A 13922-nucleotide genomic window follows, 5' to 3' on the forward strand; every position below is an offset into this window, starting at 1 on the left:
ATCAGGCATCCTGAAACTTCAGCCCTCCAGATGTTTTGGACTACAATTCCCATCATCCCTGACCATTGGTCCTCCTAGCTAGGGATCATGGGAGTTGTAGGCCGAAACATCTGGAGGCTGCAGTTTGGGGGTGCCTGTTTTAAAACAATTTCTAGCCCCTGTGGAAACATGTTGGTGCAGGCAACTCTCCCTGGCCATCTAACCCAGAATGTCTCACTTTGAGAGATGATCCTCTTCCGCAAAGCGAGTGTCTTCAGCTGCATTAGTGTCAGCAAAGCATTTTCGAAGTAAAAGGGGGAGAGGAGAGCAGGCAGTGTGACAGTTTTGCTTTGTTCAGAGGGGAAATGTAAGCTTGATTTCTACAAAGCAGAAATCCAGTTTCTCATCTCAGATCCCCTTACGTTGAAATTTGCCCCCCTACATATCAACACAGAAAATTCAGTGTTCAAGAATGAGTCTTCAGGCACATAGCAAATGCATTTCCTTTACTTGGTGGAACTTAATTGAACACAAGGGCGTACCCACCATGGGGCAAGTTAGGGCAGCTGCCCTACTCTAGAAGCAGGGCTGGTGGGCAGAGGCGGAGCACAGCCCGGCGGAGCGCGAGTTCGCCATTCCCGCCGCGCCGCGCCGCACCCTCCCTCCAGCTCCCCGGCGCGCCCTCAGGCAAGGCCAAGCGCGGCGGGGAACCAGGGAGCGCGGCGCGGTGGGCGGGAACGCCGAACTCGTGCTCCGCTGGGCTGGGCTCCGCCTCCGCCCACCAGCCCTGCTGTTAGGGAGGGGCACAGCCCGGCGGAGCACGAGTTCGCCGTTCCCGCCCGCCGCGCTGCGCCCTCCCTCCAGCTCCCCGTCGCGCCCTCTGGCAAGGCCAAGCGCGGCGGGGAACCAGAGAGCGCGGCGCGGCGGGCGGGAACGCTGAACTCGCGCTCCGCTGGGCTGGGCTCCGCCTCCGCCCACCAGCCCTGCTTCTAGGGAGGGGCACAGCCCGGCGGAGCGCGAGTTCGCCGTTCCCGCCCACTTTGTGGCCCCTCCCCTTCCGTGCCTTGGCCCCTCCCCTTGCCCCCCCTAGTTTTGATCCTGGGTATGCCCATGATTGAACACTACAGAAAATAAGATAAATGAGGTTAATAACATAAACACAGTATAATATGTTAGCAGTACAAATCTGAAATATTGTTAAGGCTGGGAAACCTTGACTAAACCTTAAGCAAATCATAATTGCCTGAATCAGCAAGGCTAGAATTGGGCAGGAAGCAAAATATTACATAGGCCAAATGAGAGAGAGAGATGCTCCAAGGAAGGGATATTTATTCCCAAATTCTCCTTTGAAGGAGGTGGTTTTTCCCCCTACGCTTTCTGAATTATTGAAGAAAAGCAAGACTGCATTCCACAAAATCTGCAACTTTATTATTATTATTATTATTAATTGAATTTATATACCGCCATATACCCAGAGGTCTCAGGGCAGTTCACAGAAAACTTCATGAAAGAAAAAAACTATATGCCCAAAACACCTACACTTCAACTTCTACATTAATTTCGATTATTGCCTACTATCATCTAATGAAATAATTATAGCAACATCTAATAAAACTACATCAAAATCAAACAATTCTCTTTTTTAAAGGCATACCTGGGTAGAAGTTACATAGAGAGGTTTCGATAGGATGTTACATCAATATGACAAATGTGTCTAGTTTTACATATGAGTATATTTTAAAAGTATCAGTTAAAAATAGCATTCATTGTGGACACGACATGTTTAATGAATCTCTAAGGGTGGGATGACCAATTCAATTCATAAGAGCAGTGGTGTACCTGCCTGGCACGCTTGTCTCCAAAGGACTTTACAAAATTGAAAGTTGCTTTTTATTTCTACTTTTAAAAGCTTGATTGTGTTGTATTGCCGTAGGCATATCAGCTATAAGAACTGGCCAAAATGGGTATGAAAAAGGGTGCCAAAGTGGGAACATTTTTGTCATCAGAGCAGCAGCAGTTCCTACTTCACCTTGAGTTGCATCATGTCTACCTGGGTGCTCTGCCTAGTGCTCTGGTTCTAGGGCTTTCTTTCGAACCCTTTCAGCATCCTCAGCTAGATTATTGATGAAGCTCAACAGCATCCAATAAGTGCTGGTAAAAGACACCCCTGCTGCTACCAAGCTTCTAACTAGTTAATGCGGGATTAATGTTCTTGCAGAATCGGTTATTTTCTTTATAATGAGATCCCTGGTAATTTCTTCCATCCGAGGAGACTTCATCACGGCCTTCAATTTCTCAACAGGCTTCCTGGCCAATTTGGCCCGCCTAGCCAGGGAGTCATCATCCAGCTCAAATCTCTTGCAGAAGGCAACCATGGACCCAAGCAAGAGGGCAACATCACAAGCCACAGGAAGGGCTGGAATGGGAATAGCATTGATGCCAGCAGACGCCAGGGATATTTTCCATATGTGGCTCTTCAGCACAGATTTCTTCTTTTCCGTGACTTCAGGGGAAAACATGGGAAGGCTGAGCGGGAATGCATGTCTCTTTAGGCTGGGCAGATCTTTCTCCAACGTCTCCACCAGTCGGGGGAAGTCATACTTGGCAAGGTCCCAGGAGGAGATCAGAAAGACTTGAGGGATGGTGCTCCTGAAGCACTTCTTAAGCTGCTTCTTTAAGTCATTCCTCATCTTCTCAAGGACTTCCTCTTCATTGAAGGTATTTGGGTAAGTCCTTTCCATGTTGTCTAGATCTGCATCTACTTTGGAGCGCACAAAATAACACTTCTTCTCCATCTCCTGGATTGCCTGAGCTAGGTCAGTGTGGTTGGATCGGAATTTCTCTGAGCCAACAATGATAAAGAAGTCATAGCTGGGGAAATCCACCATCTTAAGGTAACTCTCTGGGGAGAAATCTGGGGATCCAATTCCTGGCAGGTTCCAGAATTTCACTTTGGGGTCGTTAGAATGCGTATAAACCTTTGGATTCAGTGTAGTTTCTGTCACTCCTACAGGGGCAGCACCATCATCTTCTGCCTTCTTGCCTCGGAGAGCATTGATGAGGGATGATTTCCCAGAGCCCGTCTCTCCAGTGATGGCAATGTCAAGCTCAGTGTTTTCCATCTCCTCCATCTCCTCTTTCACCTCAGAAGTTGCTTCCTTCATTCCACCATCACTGAAAACCTCCATAAACCTCTCATATATCTTGATTGCTATATCTACGTTCATGTCTGTATTTTTCAATATAGTCTGGATAATCTCAGTCAACAATGAAAGTTTTTCTGCAAATGAATTTATCCTAGAAGAAAAAGGGAGAGCTCAGACAGGCTTTGTCAATACTATTGGCCCTTCTAGCTGGGAAACTCAGTGATGATTTACACTCAGCTCAAATATAAATATTTTCTACTCAGCAAAAAATGTTTGAATTTTTATATTGTGGGTATTTCAACAAGGAATTCCTTTTGTGCTCAGTGTTGCTCTTAAATTTACATTCTTCTCAGTGTCCACACAACTGCATCATTATCAAAATGCCATTTTATATTTCACCCCCCTTTTAATCCAGACTTTCAATTTCCTTGTTTTTTCTGTTTTTGTTTTTACATATTGAGTTTTGTGTAGAAACTGTAAATTCAGATTAAATGCCAAGAAAACATTGGAATTTTGATGAGGACATTGTCATGTAGACACTCAAAAACTTCCATGTATAAGTAGAAAGAAGTCCTCTGTAAACTGTGGTGTGGAAGCTTCCTCCCAGAAGTGGCTCACTCAGTGGGGCTGAGACACAATGCTAGTTTACAGGCACACCTGCTGCTGCTTACCGAGAGGGAGAGGGCAAGGCAGCAGAGAGGATAGTGTTGCATTCCTGCTCTGGTAGGAGCACTGCATTTGATCGGCTGGTGTGTCTGCACCATGCTGAACTCCCCACCCCTTTGCATCACCTGGTAAGACACAGGGACACACCGATTGGTAAATGAACAGTGTGGCTACACCCCACAGAATGAAGCACTTCTGCTCTGTTCTGATTTTTCTTAAAAACAAATATTTGCTTTGATCCAATCCACTGTGCTCACTTGCGCCCACACTTGAAAGGGTTGCCATAAGGCATATCAGAGCCCAGGATTTCACAAAATACACATATATGCATACACTTTCATACCTTGCAACTACCATTACACCTAGAGTTCTGCAGCAGTGGCTCAACTGCCAGGACCCCTGGGAAATGCCATTCCCCAGACTCCTAATTCTTGTATTTGTCAGGGACCCTGATGCTCAACCCATTGCTGCTGTTGCATTTTTGACATCATGGGAAGCCTACTGCGGACTCTCCCTATTGCCTATACAGTCAAACCTCGGTTTGTGTCTACCTCGGTGAGCGACTGCTTCGGCGAGTGACCGCCGCGGACCCGGAAGTGTTTACATCCGGGTTCCGCAGCGTCGGATGCGCAGACGTGATCTGCACAGCTCGCGCATGCACAGAAGCACTCTATGGGCGCTTCGTGCACACACAGAAGCGTGCCTTCGGTGAATGACCGCTCCGCAGAACGGATTGTGGTCGCAAACCGAGGTACCACTGTATAGTATTATAGGACCGGAGGCTGGCTTGAATGATATATTTGGAGTGGGAATGTTCAGGGATGTGGATGAGGAGATATCATTGAATATATCCTCTCCTAGCTTGTGCTAACAAGCTCCAAACTTAGCATTTCCACAAAGGGTTATTGCGGCCCAGAGTTGCGTATTTTGTGTATTTTTGAAGTATTTTTCCCTTTATCCCTCTTAAAAGAAAAGACACGACACAATGCTCTTAAAAGTATAAAAGATATTTACTTACAAGCATCTCGAGATACAGCACACTCAAGAGGTAGACTGGCTTAGGTAAAAAGTGATATATACATGTGAAGTTCACTTATAGGAAGTGAGACTCCATCTCATCTCTCTCTGGGCTGGAAGCCTAGAGAGAGACTCACTAAGATGTTGCTTCTTAGATGTGTGTAGTCCAAGAGGTCTGGTCCAAGAGAGTGAATTTATCTGCCGCGTTCCCCAACTCATTTGCATGTGGAGGAACAGGAAACCAAGTTAGTCATGTGTTCCTCCACAGTCCTCCAAGTGGACTCTCTAGGAATTGTTGTGATTTGACTGCACCTGTTTCACATCCCACATTTGGGTGCCCTCTAAGCCTATGGTTTCATAACTGTAAGATTGGAGTCTGTAGTAGAAGGAACTGCTAAAGTGGTCAAACTAGTCTGTTCAAGTTCATGGGTCTGCCAAGTCTGTTAGGCATCCATTTGCATGTCTAAAGAGTTGGTCAAGTAAAGATGTATTGCCATAGAAATGACTAGCTAGTGATGATTCAAGAAGGAAGGGAGAGGTTTTCCCTGCATCCGCTGGCTGGATGCCACATCATTACCATGAGCAAGGCTTTGTCTAGTCTCATCTGGAGCTGGGAAGACACAGAGACCAGACCTACTCTCTGTGCTGGTACCAAGGATTTGGTTTAGACCCTCACCCTGCAATAAACCTTAGGGAATTAACATCTTTTGAAGTCTCGCCCCACACAGTTACACATTGGGGTGAAGCCAGTGGACCAGTTAATGTACATAACAGCCAGTCATTGTTCACTTTTGCCTAGTTTCATTGGCAATTTTTTTTGGGGGGGGGGCTTCAGATAACTGTTTTTTATTTCCAGCCTCTTTTTATGCACTCTAGCTCTTCCCTAGTCAGCTCAACAGCCCAGAAGGAAGTTGCAGACAAAGGAGAGTTTGAAACTTCCCCTCCCCATCCCATGATTCTGATGATAATCCTTCTCCTGACAATGCTATTACCTACCTTCTTGGTAGCGGCACGCGCCCTGTGGAACGCCCTTCCATCAGATGTCAAGGAAATAAGCAGCTATCCTAATTTTAAAAGACATCTGAAGGCAGCCCTGTTTAAGGAAGTTTTTAATATTTAATGCTTTATTGTTTTAATACTCAATTGGGAGCCACCCAGAGTGGCTAGGGAGACTCAGCCAGATAGGTGGGGTATAAATAATAAATTATTATTATTATTATTATTATTATTATTATTATTATTATTAACCTTAGGGCAGTGGTGTCCCAACTTTTTTCATAGAGGGCCAGATTTGATGAAGTGAACGGCCGTGGGGGCCGGCCAAAGTTGTTGACCTTTTTTTTGTTGAGTTTTTTTTAGCATTTTAACTGCCACAGGGGCCGGATTAGACCTACCAGTGGGCCAGATTAGGCCCCTGAAATGGACTTTGGGCATGCCTGCCTTAGGGGAAAGCTTCAGAGCAGCAGGAGATCAAACATCATTGGGATCACAAGCCTGCCAACCAAGCAAAGGGAAAGCAGGCTGGGAGGGAAAGACTTTGAAGGAACTCTGTTAGACTTACTTGCTCCTCAATATCCTTGATAAACAGTTGTTTGATGATAGGGTAGTTTATCTTCTCACTTCAGCTGCGCACACTCTCTCCTGTCCTCTCCGGACTTTGTGGCAGAGGACTTAGTTCATAGTTTTACCTAAAAACAAAGCAATTGTCCCATGGTAACCACAATGAAAAACCTGTGAATGGGCAGACCTCAGAAGGCTGTTGAACCAACTTTGTCTTTCTGTCAGGCCGAGATGTATCCCGTAATAGGAAATGTAGGATAGATCCACACCACACATTTATAGCACATTCAAAACACGTTTAAAGCACATGACTTCCTCCCAAAGGATATTGGGAATGCTAGTTCCTCAAACATAATTTTTTTTAGCACCCTTAAACTACAGGATTCCTTGGGGAAAGCCATGTGCTTTAAATGTATGGGGAATGTGCTTTAAACAGGCAAGTGTAAGAGTGTGGACAGGGGTGAAAAGCAAAGGTCAAGAGAACTTTTAACAAAGAGTTTCATTTGTTTCTGCAGTGCCTCAAAGCCATCCTTGGCCACAAAGAGTGAGCAAATCTCTCCTGATTATGGCACATGTCATATGTCTATGTGTACATTATCTCTTTCCTTATGGAAGCTTGGGGAGGGGGCTGACCCTTAGCACATCTGGAGCTGAGGGAGTACATCATGCAGTTACTTAGGGATTGCTTTTTCTTATGTGGGTGAGTAATAAAGAAACCTTTTGTGAAGTTCCCAGAGTCTCGTAGATGTTGCCTGGCAAACAGAGCCAAGAGGTGGATTGAAAGCTGAGCAGGTAAGGTCACATCCCCTAAAATCCTCCTGCTACACCACAAAGGAAACTTCTGATTGCCCCAAGCCAAATGCCAATGGGTTTCTCAGGTAAGAAAACGCCCCCCAACAAATCAGCGTTGCATACCTGCAGGCAGGGACCTGCTTTTTAAAACTTATTCTGCAATGACACATGATATTAGGTAATTTATAGATGATATATGGTGACGATAAAGGCTCAGGAACCATGCCAGGACCGAGAGGAAATCTTTTGCAACCCAAAGAGGCGTTTCCACTTAATGTCTTTTGAAAGTTTTATTGCAAGCTAAATATAAGCATTCTAATTTTAGCACCCACCTAGCAACATTTGCAGTGTGGGATCACAGGCAAAAATATGCTGTTGCCCATATTTGCTCTTCATAAGGCACACTAGCCAAGCACAACCACTGTGGGGAAATGAAAAATACCTGTTGCTGCTGCCCCTTCTTACCTCTTTTTCAGAACATCTCTGGAGCGCAAAGGCTGGTCAGCAGTGGAGGTTGAGACAGGTTGCAAATGTCTCCATGGTGTTCTGCAAGGGTATTCAAGTGCAGGCAAGGGAGAGATAACCTAATCAGTTACGGGAAAATGTTAGGTAACTCAAAGTGAAACAGCAGTTTCTTCAGACCGCCTGTGAAGAAGGCTTATCTTTCTGTTCAGGCTTTCCCTGGCCCATAAGATTGGACCCTATATATTACAGTACATGTTTGAAACTTTCGAATTTCTGTTTCACTTTCTTTAAGGTGTTTAGGTTGGCTTTAGGTTGAGTTTTTGTTTAACATTTTCATGTGTTGTTGCTGTTGGCATCCGCCTGTCTCGGGAGGCAATGGAAGAGTGTGCCTTCGGGGGTGAAGTCAAACTGTTGGAGAGACATGCTTTGTTGCAGCTGAGGCAGGTGAAGGCGTCTGGCTATTGCTGATGCAGGCATACCATGGCGTTTCTCTTTCTGCAATCCTCCCAGCGGTCGTTCCTCCTCTGGTCACTGCTGTGGATACACAACTTGATTGTCTCAAGGCACTGCAGTCACCTGCAAGGGCAGGGTTAATGTTGCCAGCCTTCATATCACGTTTGCATACATGCAGAGTTGTTTTAATGACATATATTAATTAACCTTTTGCAGGTGAGCTCCCATTGCTCTGTCCCAGCTTCTGCCAACCTCACAGTTTTAAAGCATGCCAGTGCAAGTAGATAAATAGGTACCGCTGCGGCAGGAAGGTAAATGGCGTTTCCGTGCACTCTGGTTTCCGTCACGGTGTTCTGTTGCGCCAGTAGCAGTTTAGTTATGCTGGCCACATGACCCCAGAAAGCTGTCTGTGGACAAATGTTGGCTCCCTCGGCCTGAAAGTGAGATCAGCGCCACAACCCCAGTCACCTTTGACTGGACTTAACTGTCATGGGGTCCTTTACCTTTACGGCTTAAAAATAAGCACTTCCATTTTGATCACTGTTTAGCACCTTAAAAGCAGCCAAACTGATGCATTAATTTTATTGGTAGTGAAATAAAATATTCTGCAATAATACACACACACACACACACACACACACACACACACACACAGAGAGAGAGAGAGAGAGAGAGAGAGAGAGCAATGTGACATACGAACTTTTGCTTACTTTGCATGCATGCATTTTGCACTCCAGCTGACTTTCTTCTAAGGTTTTGTGTGGTGCTTTTTTAACCTCACATCTCCCTCCCTCCCCCATCTCTCCATCCTCCCCCCCCCCATCTCTCACAGACATCCTGAGCCCCCTGAGCGATCTGCAATTGCTTCCAGCAACTTGTTCAACTAGAACTTGATTCATGCCCTGGAACTATGTATGCGATTTGGCTAAGCAGTGAGAGGCCTTCCCCAAAGCCATGCTGATGCCAGTGTACTGCCAGCTTCAAGGAGCGATCAGTTGCATATGCCTAATTAATTCCACAGAACTCAATGACACCTAGAACTCATCCATCAATCATCCAGAGTGAGTGTAGGAATTCCTTTCAGCAAACGTATCATGCTTTGATGGACAACAAATGCCTTCTCTCTCATTTATTGAGAAATATGAGCCTGCTCCTTTTCAGCAAGGACAAAACTATTCTAATTTGACGAGATTTGACCAGCCAAGACTCTTGTCTGACTCTGTTTTAGACCTATGGCAGGAAACCTACGTAACTGATGCAGTGGCTACTTTTTTATTCTTAATATGTGATTGTACTGTACTGGAATTTCTTGTGTTTAATTGATATTAACTGATATGTTCTAATGGTTATTTTATAATGAATTTGAAATGGCATGTCTACAGGTGAAACTCGGGAAATTAGAATATCGTCAAAAAGTGCATTTATTTCAGTAACGCAACTTAAAAGGTGAAACCAATATATGAGATAGATGCATGTCATGCAAAGCAAGATATGTCAAGCTTTTATTTGTTGTAATTGTAATTATTTGTCGTTAGGTGGGTCAATTATAAAAGGAATGTAATTTATGAAATGCAATAGCGATGTTTATTTTTGTATTATTGTAACTATTTGTTTTATTACTGTGGAATTTCCAAAAGAAAGCATTTGTAAAAATTAAAAGAAAAATAAAAAATAATAAGTTGCATTATTGAAATAAATTCCATCTGGCTGTGGAGCAGAGGGGAAGAAGCACAGGAGGGCTGTTTCACTGCCTCTGCTCAAAGACCAGCTCTGATTGGTCCACCACCATGAGCAGGCCTACTGAACAGTTTCCAGTTCCTTCCCAACTAGTCCTTAAAAGGACTTTAAGAACTACTGTAGTGTGCTGGTATGCTTCCTCCACCATCCCCACCCCTTTTCCTTGTGTCTATTTTGGGTTGAAAGCCTGATCATATAAGTTGCTCTGGGAGCCTTTTTGGCTAGAGTATTGTATACATGTTGTAAATAATAAATAAACAAATAAAAGCAATTGGGGCTTAAGATATCCATGTTGGTCCATAGGCATAGAGCTACCTAGTCTTCCTAATCTGTTTGCATCACCAATCTCCAGAGGGCATAGCTGCCAAGTCTGTCTGGACATGCGTAGAAGCGACTTCCAGTGCCGCTCTGCCCAATTTCCAGTGTCCAGACATGGGAAGAGCAGCACCCGAAATCGGTTCTGCGCATGTCCAGACATGTGCATAAGAAGCCTCCTGGCAGGTAGGAAATCGGGAGATTTACGGGATTTTTTTCTATTCGGGATAACAGCAGGAAACGGATTAAAATCCGGGGGTTTCCCGCAAAAAACGGGAGACTTGGCAGCTATGCCAGGGGGGTGTTTTCCCAACCACAAAGGTTCCCTGTGAGAAAATGTGGCTCTTGGATTGGAAGTTTCCTAGCAGTACATGGATCAAAAGGAAGCTATTCTTCAAAATCAGTGCTTATCAGAATTTTATCAATGCAGTTTCCCCAACTCAAAAATCCTGTTCAAAAATGCATAAGGTATGGCTGAGCGTGCATAAAAATCCATGAGTTTGTGAAAACAACATACAAAATGCATTTAATTTGGGAGGGGGGACTGTTTGCAAAAATGTGCACATGTTCTGCCTCTCTCATGTACAACCAGGGGAAACTGTGAACCAGTCTTTTTAGAAACAAGGAGAGGCAAGCTCCTTTCTTAGCACTGATCTCACTCTAGTTGCAGAGGCTTCCTCGCATGTGTTTGCACGTGGTCCTTGTTCCCATGAAAGAACCGCACGATGCTGGTCCAAGAACCTGAGATCCTGATCCGGTAGTGAATGAGGCCTCCCCGCACGTCGTAGATATTGATCTTATTCTCCCCTTCGCCAGAGGCGAAGTTCAGCACCTGCCCACCGCAGTCTACAACCATGTAGGCATTGTCCTGGACACAGAACGGCTCCTTGGCAAACTCTTCCACGGCAAACTCCAAGCAGTGCCCTAGTTCCTCGGAAAGTACCCCCCAGGAGCGCAAGCTCTGCCTCACTCTCAGCAGGTCTCCGACGCTCAGTGGCTCCTTGTGATTGGCCAGCCTCGCAAGGTACATTTCGGCCGTCCGCTCCTTGATATCACACTGGATCCGCTTCTTTATGACATATACAGAAATCTGGCAGTCCCCCTTGCCGGACCGAAACTCTATGGGGGGTCCATCACACTGGATGACCAGCTGGGCATTTTGCTGCACAGACCAGGGCTCCTGGAGAAAGGTATCAATGGCCTTGGTGAAACAGGCTTGGAGTATGTAGTTGACGCCATCCAGCCGATCGCGGTGCCTTAGGAGATTCTCAACTGTCAGTGGTTCGTAAGAGGGCAGTAGGTTAGCCACGTACAACAGGGCATCCTTCATGATACTGAGAACACTGGTGGGCTTCCACAATTGCTTGGTTGTCACGGCAACCTCGTGGTCCGTGCCCATGGGGGAATAATCCGCTTTGTTCACAGCTAGCCACATCGTGGAGAGGAGAACAGCGAGCGCCACCACGACCGCGACGGTCAGCAGTTTGTTCATGAATCTCCAGAGCTGAGCTGTAAACCACGGGATGACGATGCTGAGAGACCATTGCAAGACAGTGCTGAGGACAGAGGCCATGTTTCCTTAAAAAAGAAGGACATATCATCAGCGCTTGGAGGTGGAATTCATTGATGGTTTTTGTTTCCACAATTTAGGTTAAAGGTTCAGTATCTGGAGAACCACAGGTTCCCCACCTCTGGTGCCTAGGACTGCAGCCTTTGTCAACTGATCACCTGGGTGAATCCATTAAGCCATCCATCGATATACAGTAGAGCAGGCATCCCCAAACTGCGGCCCTCCAGATGTTTTGGCCTACAACTCCCATGATCCCTAGCTAACAGGACCAGTGGTCAGGGATGATGGGAATTGTAGTCCAAAACATCTGGAGGGCCGAAGTTTGGGGATGCCTGCAGTAGAGCCTTGGTTCTCGAACGGCTTAGTTGACGAACAAATTGGCTCCCGAACACCGAAAACCCGGAAGTAAGTGTTCCAGTTTTCGAACACCAAATGTCCAAAGCTCCTGCAGCCAATCGGAACCCACGCCTTGGTTTTCGAACGGTTTCAGGAGTCGAACGGACTTCCGGAACGGATTAAGTTTGAGAACCAAGGTTCCACTGTGCTAGAAAGGTGCCTTCACAATTAATTGATCAGCAAATCCAAAACAATAGTTTTTAAATTTAAAAATACAGCTGGTGCCACCCATCATCTTAAAAGAGGCTTTCCCACCTGTGTTTGTGTGAGAGAAAATAAAGAGCATATCGATGTAACGTATGCATGCTTGCATCATCTATTCTAACTGAAAACTTTGCTGTGCAACTCAACAGATTTTGCAATGGTCCTAAAAAAGGGAGGCATGCAGGCATTGTACAGTATGTCACATTGTATTATGTGTGACATTCCTGATCCTTTCTTACAAAAGACAGTGAGGGTGGGATTGCAGCCTCATGTTGTGCACACGCTCACCCGCTAGTGCCACAAAAATTTAGTTTTTCTCATTCATGTTCATCTCTAAAATGCTTTCAGTCCAGATTCATTCTAGATCCTGCCATGCACAACAGTGGGCGTGGCTACTTAATTCTTATAGGAAACCCTCCCTCAGATCAGATAAAACAAGCACTTATTCATGCAGAACCTAGTTAAGCTATGTAACTCCCTCCCACAGGAAGGAAGCGATGCTCACCAACTTAGATGGCTTTAAAAGCGGATCAGGCAAATTAATTGAGGAGAAGGCTAGCTAGACTGCGGCAGAATGTGAAGGTTACAGGGAACCAGGCAGAGGGCCTTCTCGGTAGTGGCACCCGCCCTGTGGAACACCCTCCCATCAGATGTCAAGGACTATCTGACTTTTAGAAGACATCTGAAGGTAGCCCTGTTTAGGGAAGTTTTTAATGTCTAATGCTTTGTTATTTTTTATGTGCTGTAAGCCTCCCAGAGTGGCTGGGGAAACCCAGCCAGATGAGCGAGGTATAAATAAATTAAAAATTGTTATTACAATAAGCCAAACTGTTTCCCAGAAGAGAACTGCTCCTGTTGCAGCTTCCGGTTTCTATTTTGCACATGTCCTATCAATAAATCCTCCTCTGGTTCTTGCCAAACGAACCACTGCGTCCTTAACGTTATAAACCAGACGATTGCAACCCGGATGAGCAGCAGAGTCACCTGCATTTCTGTGTGGACTGTGATCCTAGAACAATAACATCTGGGGAAGAAATAAAAATCTCCTACCGGTACTAAAAATTGCACCTGCCTCCTCTCAGTGACTGAAGTACTTACATATCGCACGCCGCCGTTTCTCCGTCCTCCTCTCCTTCAATGAGAACAATCCTACTTTGTTAACTTTTCAGTTTCGGGTTCCTGCAATGCATGTGACTCCACATTGGCGCACGGTGCTGCCTCTAACGGCGCGCAACGAACAGGTCCTAAAGCCGGTTTCCCCTTACTCGGTTCAGGGGAAATAAAGAAATAAAGCGTTTCAGTGATCTCGCCGATTGTCGCGATCGTGCCATTTCTCTCCCTTGAAAAATAAAAAATAAATATTTAAAAGCATTTTACCTGCTTAGATTACTGCCTTTATAAATAAATTTATCCGCGCGCGCCCCCGGCCGCACACTTCGCACGCCTTTTTGTATATACACCACACAGCAAATTTTAATTTTAACCCCCACCCCCACCCTCGCTTAAAAATAATAATAGCGATTCTGTTGCGGTCCGAACTCATTCCTTCCACCAGGAGGCAGCAAGGAACAATCAGCAGCTTGGAAACCGAAAGTAGATCGTACATGTACAATCAGGGCGCT

General features: G+C 45.5%; 2 protein-coding genes across 2 annotated transcripts; both read right to left on the bottom strand.

Annotated features, from left to right (window-relative positions):
- Nucleotides 1–1100: 1100 nt before the first annotated feature.
- Nucleotides 1101–8756, bottom strand: LOC118086238 (interferon-inducible GTPase 5). Its single transcript, XM_060275666.1, has 3 exons — nucleotides 7626–8756; nucleotides 6370–6496; nucleotides 1101–3276 (listed from the first exon to the last, which is right to left on the bottom strand). The coding sequence occupies exon 3, from the start codon at nucleotides 3204–3206 to the stop codon at nucleotides 2172–2174; it is 1035 nt and encodes a 344-aa protein (XP_060131649.1). The 5' UTR covers nucleotides 3207–3276; nucleotides 6370–6496; nucleotides 7626–8756; the 3' UTR covers nucleotides 1101–2171.
- Nucleotides 8748–13895, bottom strand: LOC118086966 (uncharacterized). The gene is made up of 2 exons (XM_035119089.2): nucleotides 13399–13895; nucleotides 8748–11708 (listed from the first exon to the last, which is right to left on the bottom strand). Exon 2 carries the CDS (start codon nucleotides 11701–11703, stop codon nucleotides 10786–10788), a length of 918 nt encoding a protein of 305 aa, XP_034974980.1. The 5' UTR covers nucleotides 11704–11708; nucleotides 13399–13895; the 3' UTR covers nucleotides 8748–10785.
- Between the last annotated feature and the right edge of the window lie 27 nt (nucleotides 13896–13922).

Source organism: Zootoca vivipara, chromosome 6 (assembly GCF_963506605.1).
Source record: "Zootoca vivipara chromosome 6, rZooViv1.1, whole genome shotgun sequence".
Lineage (NCBI taxonomy): Eukaryota > Metazoa > Chordata > Lepidosauria > Squamata > Lacertidae > Zootoca > Zootoca vivipara.

Excerpts from the sequence above, each read along its gene's own strand:
- LOC118086238 (XM_060275666.1), bottom strand. The coding sequence starts at position 3,206 with ATGAACGTAGATATAGCAATCAAGATATATGAGAGGTTTATGGAGGTT.
- LOC118086966 (XM_035119089.2), bottom strand. The coding sequence starts at position 11,703 with ATGGCCTCTGTCCTCAGCACTGTCTTGCAATGGTCTCTCAGCATCGTC.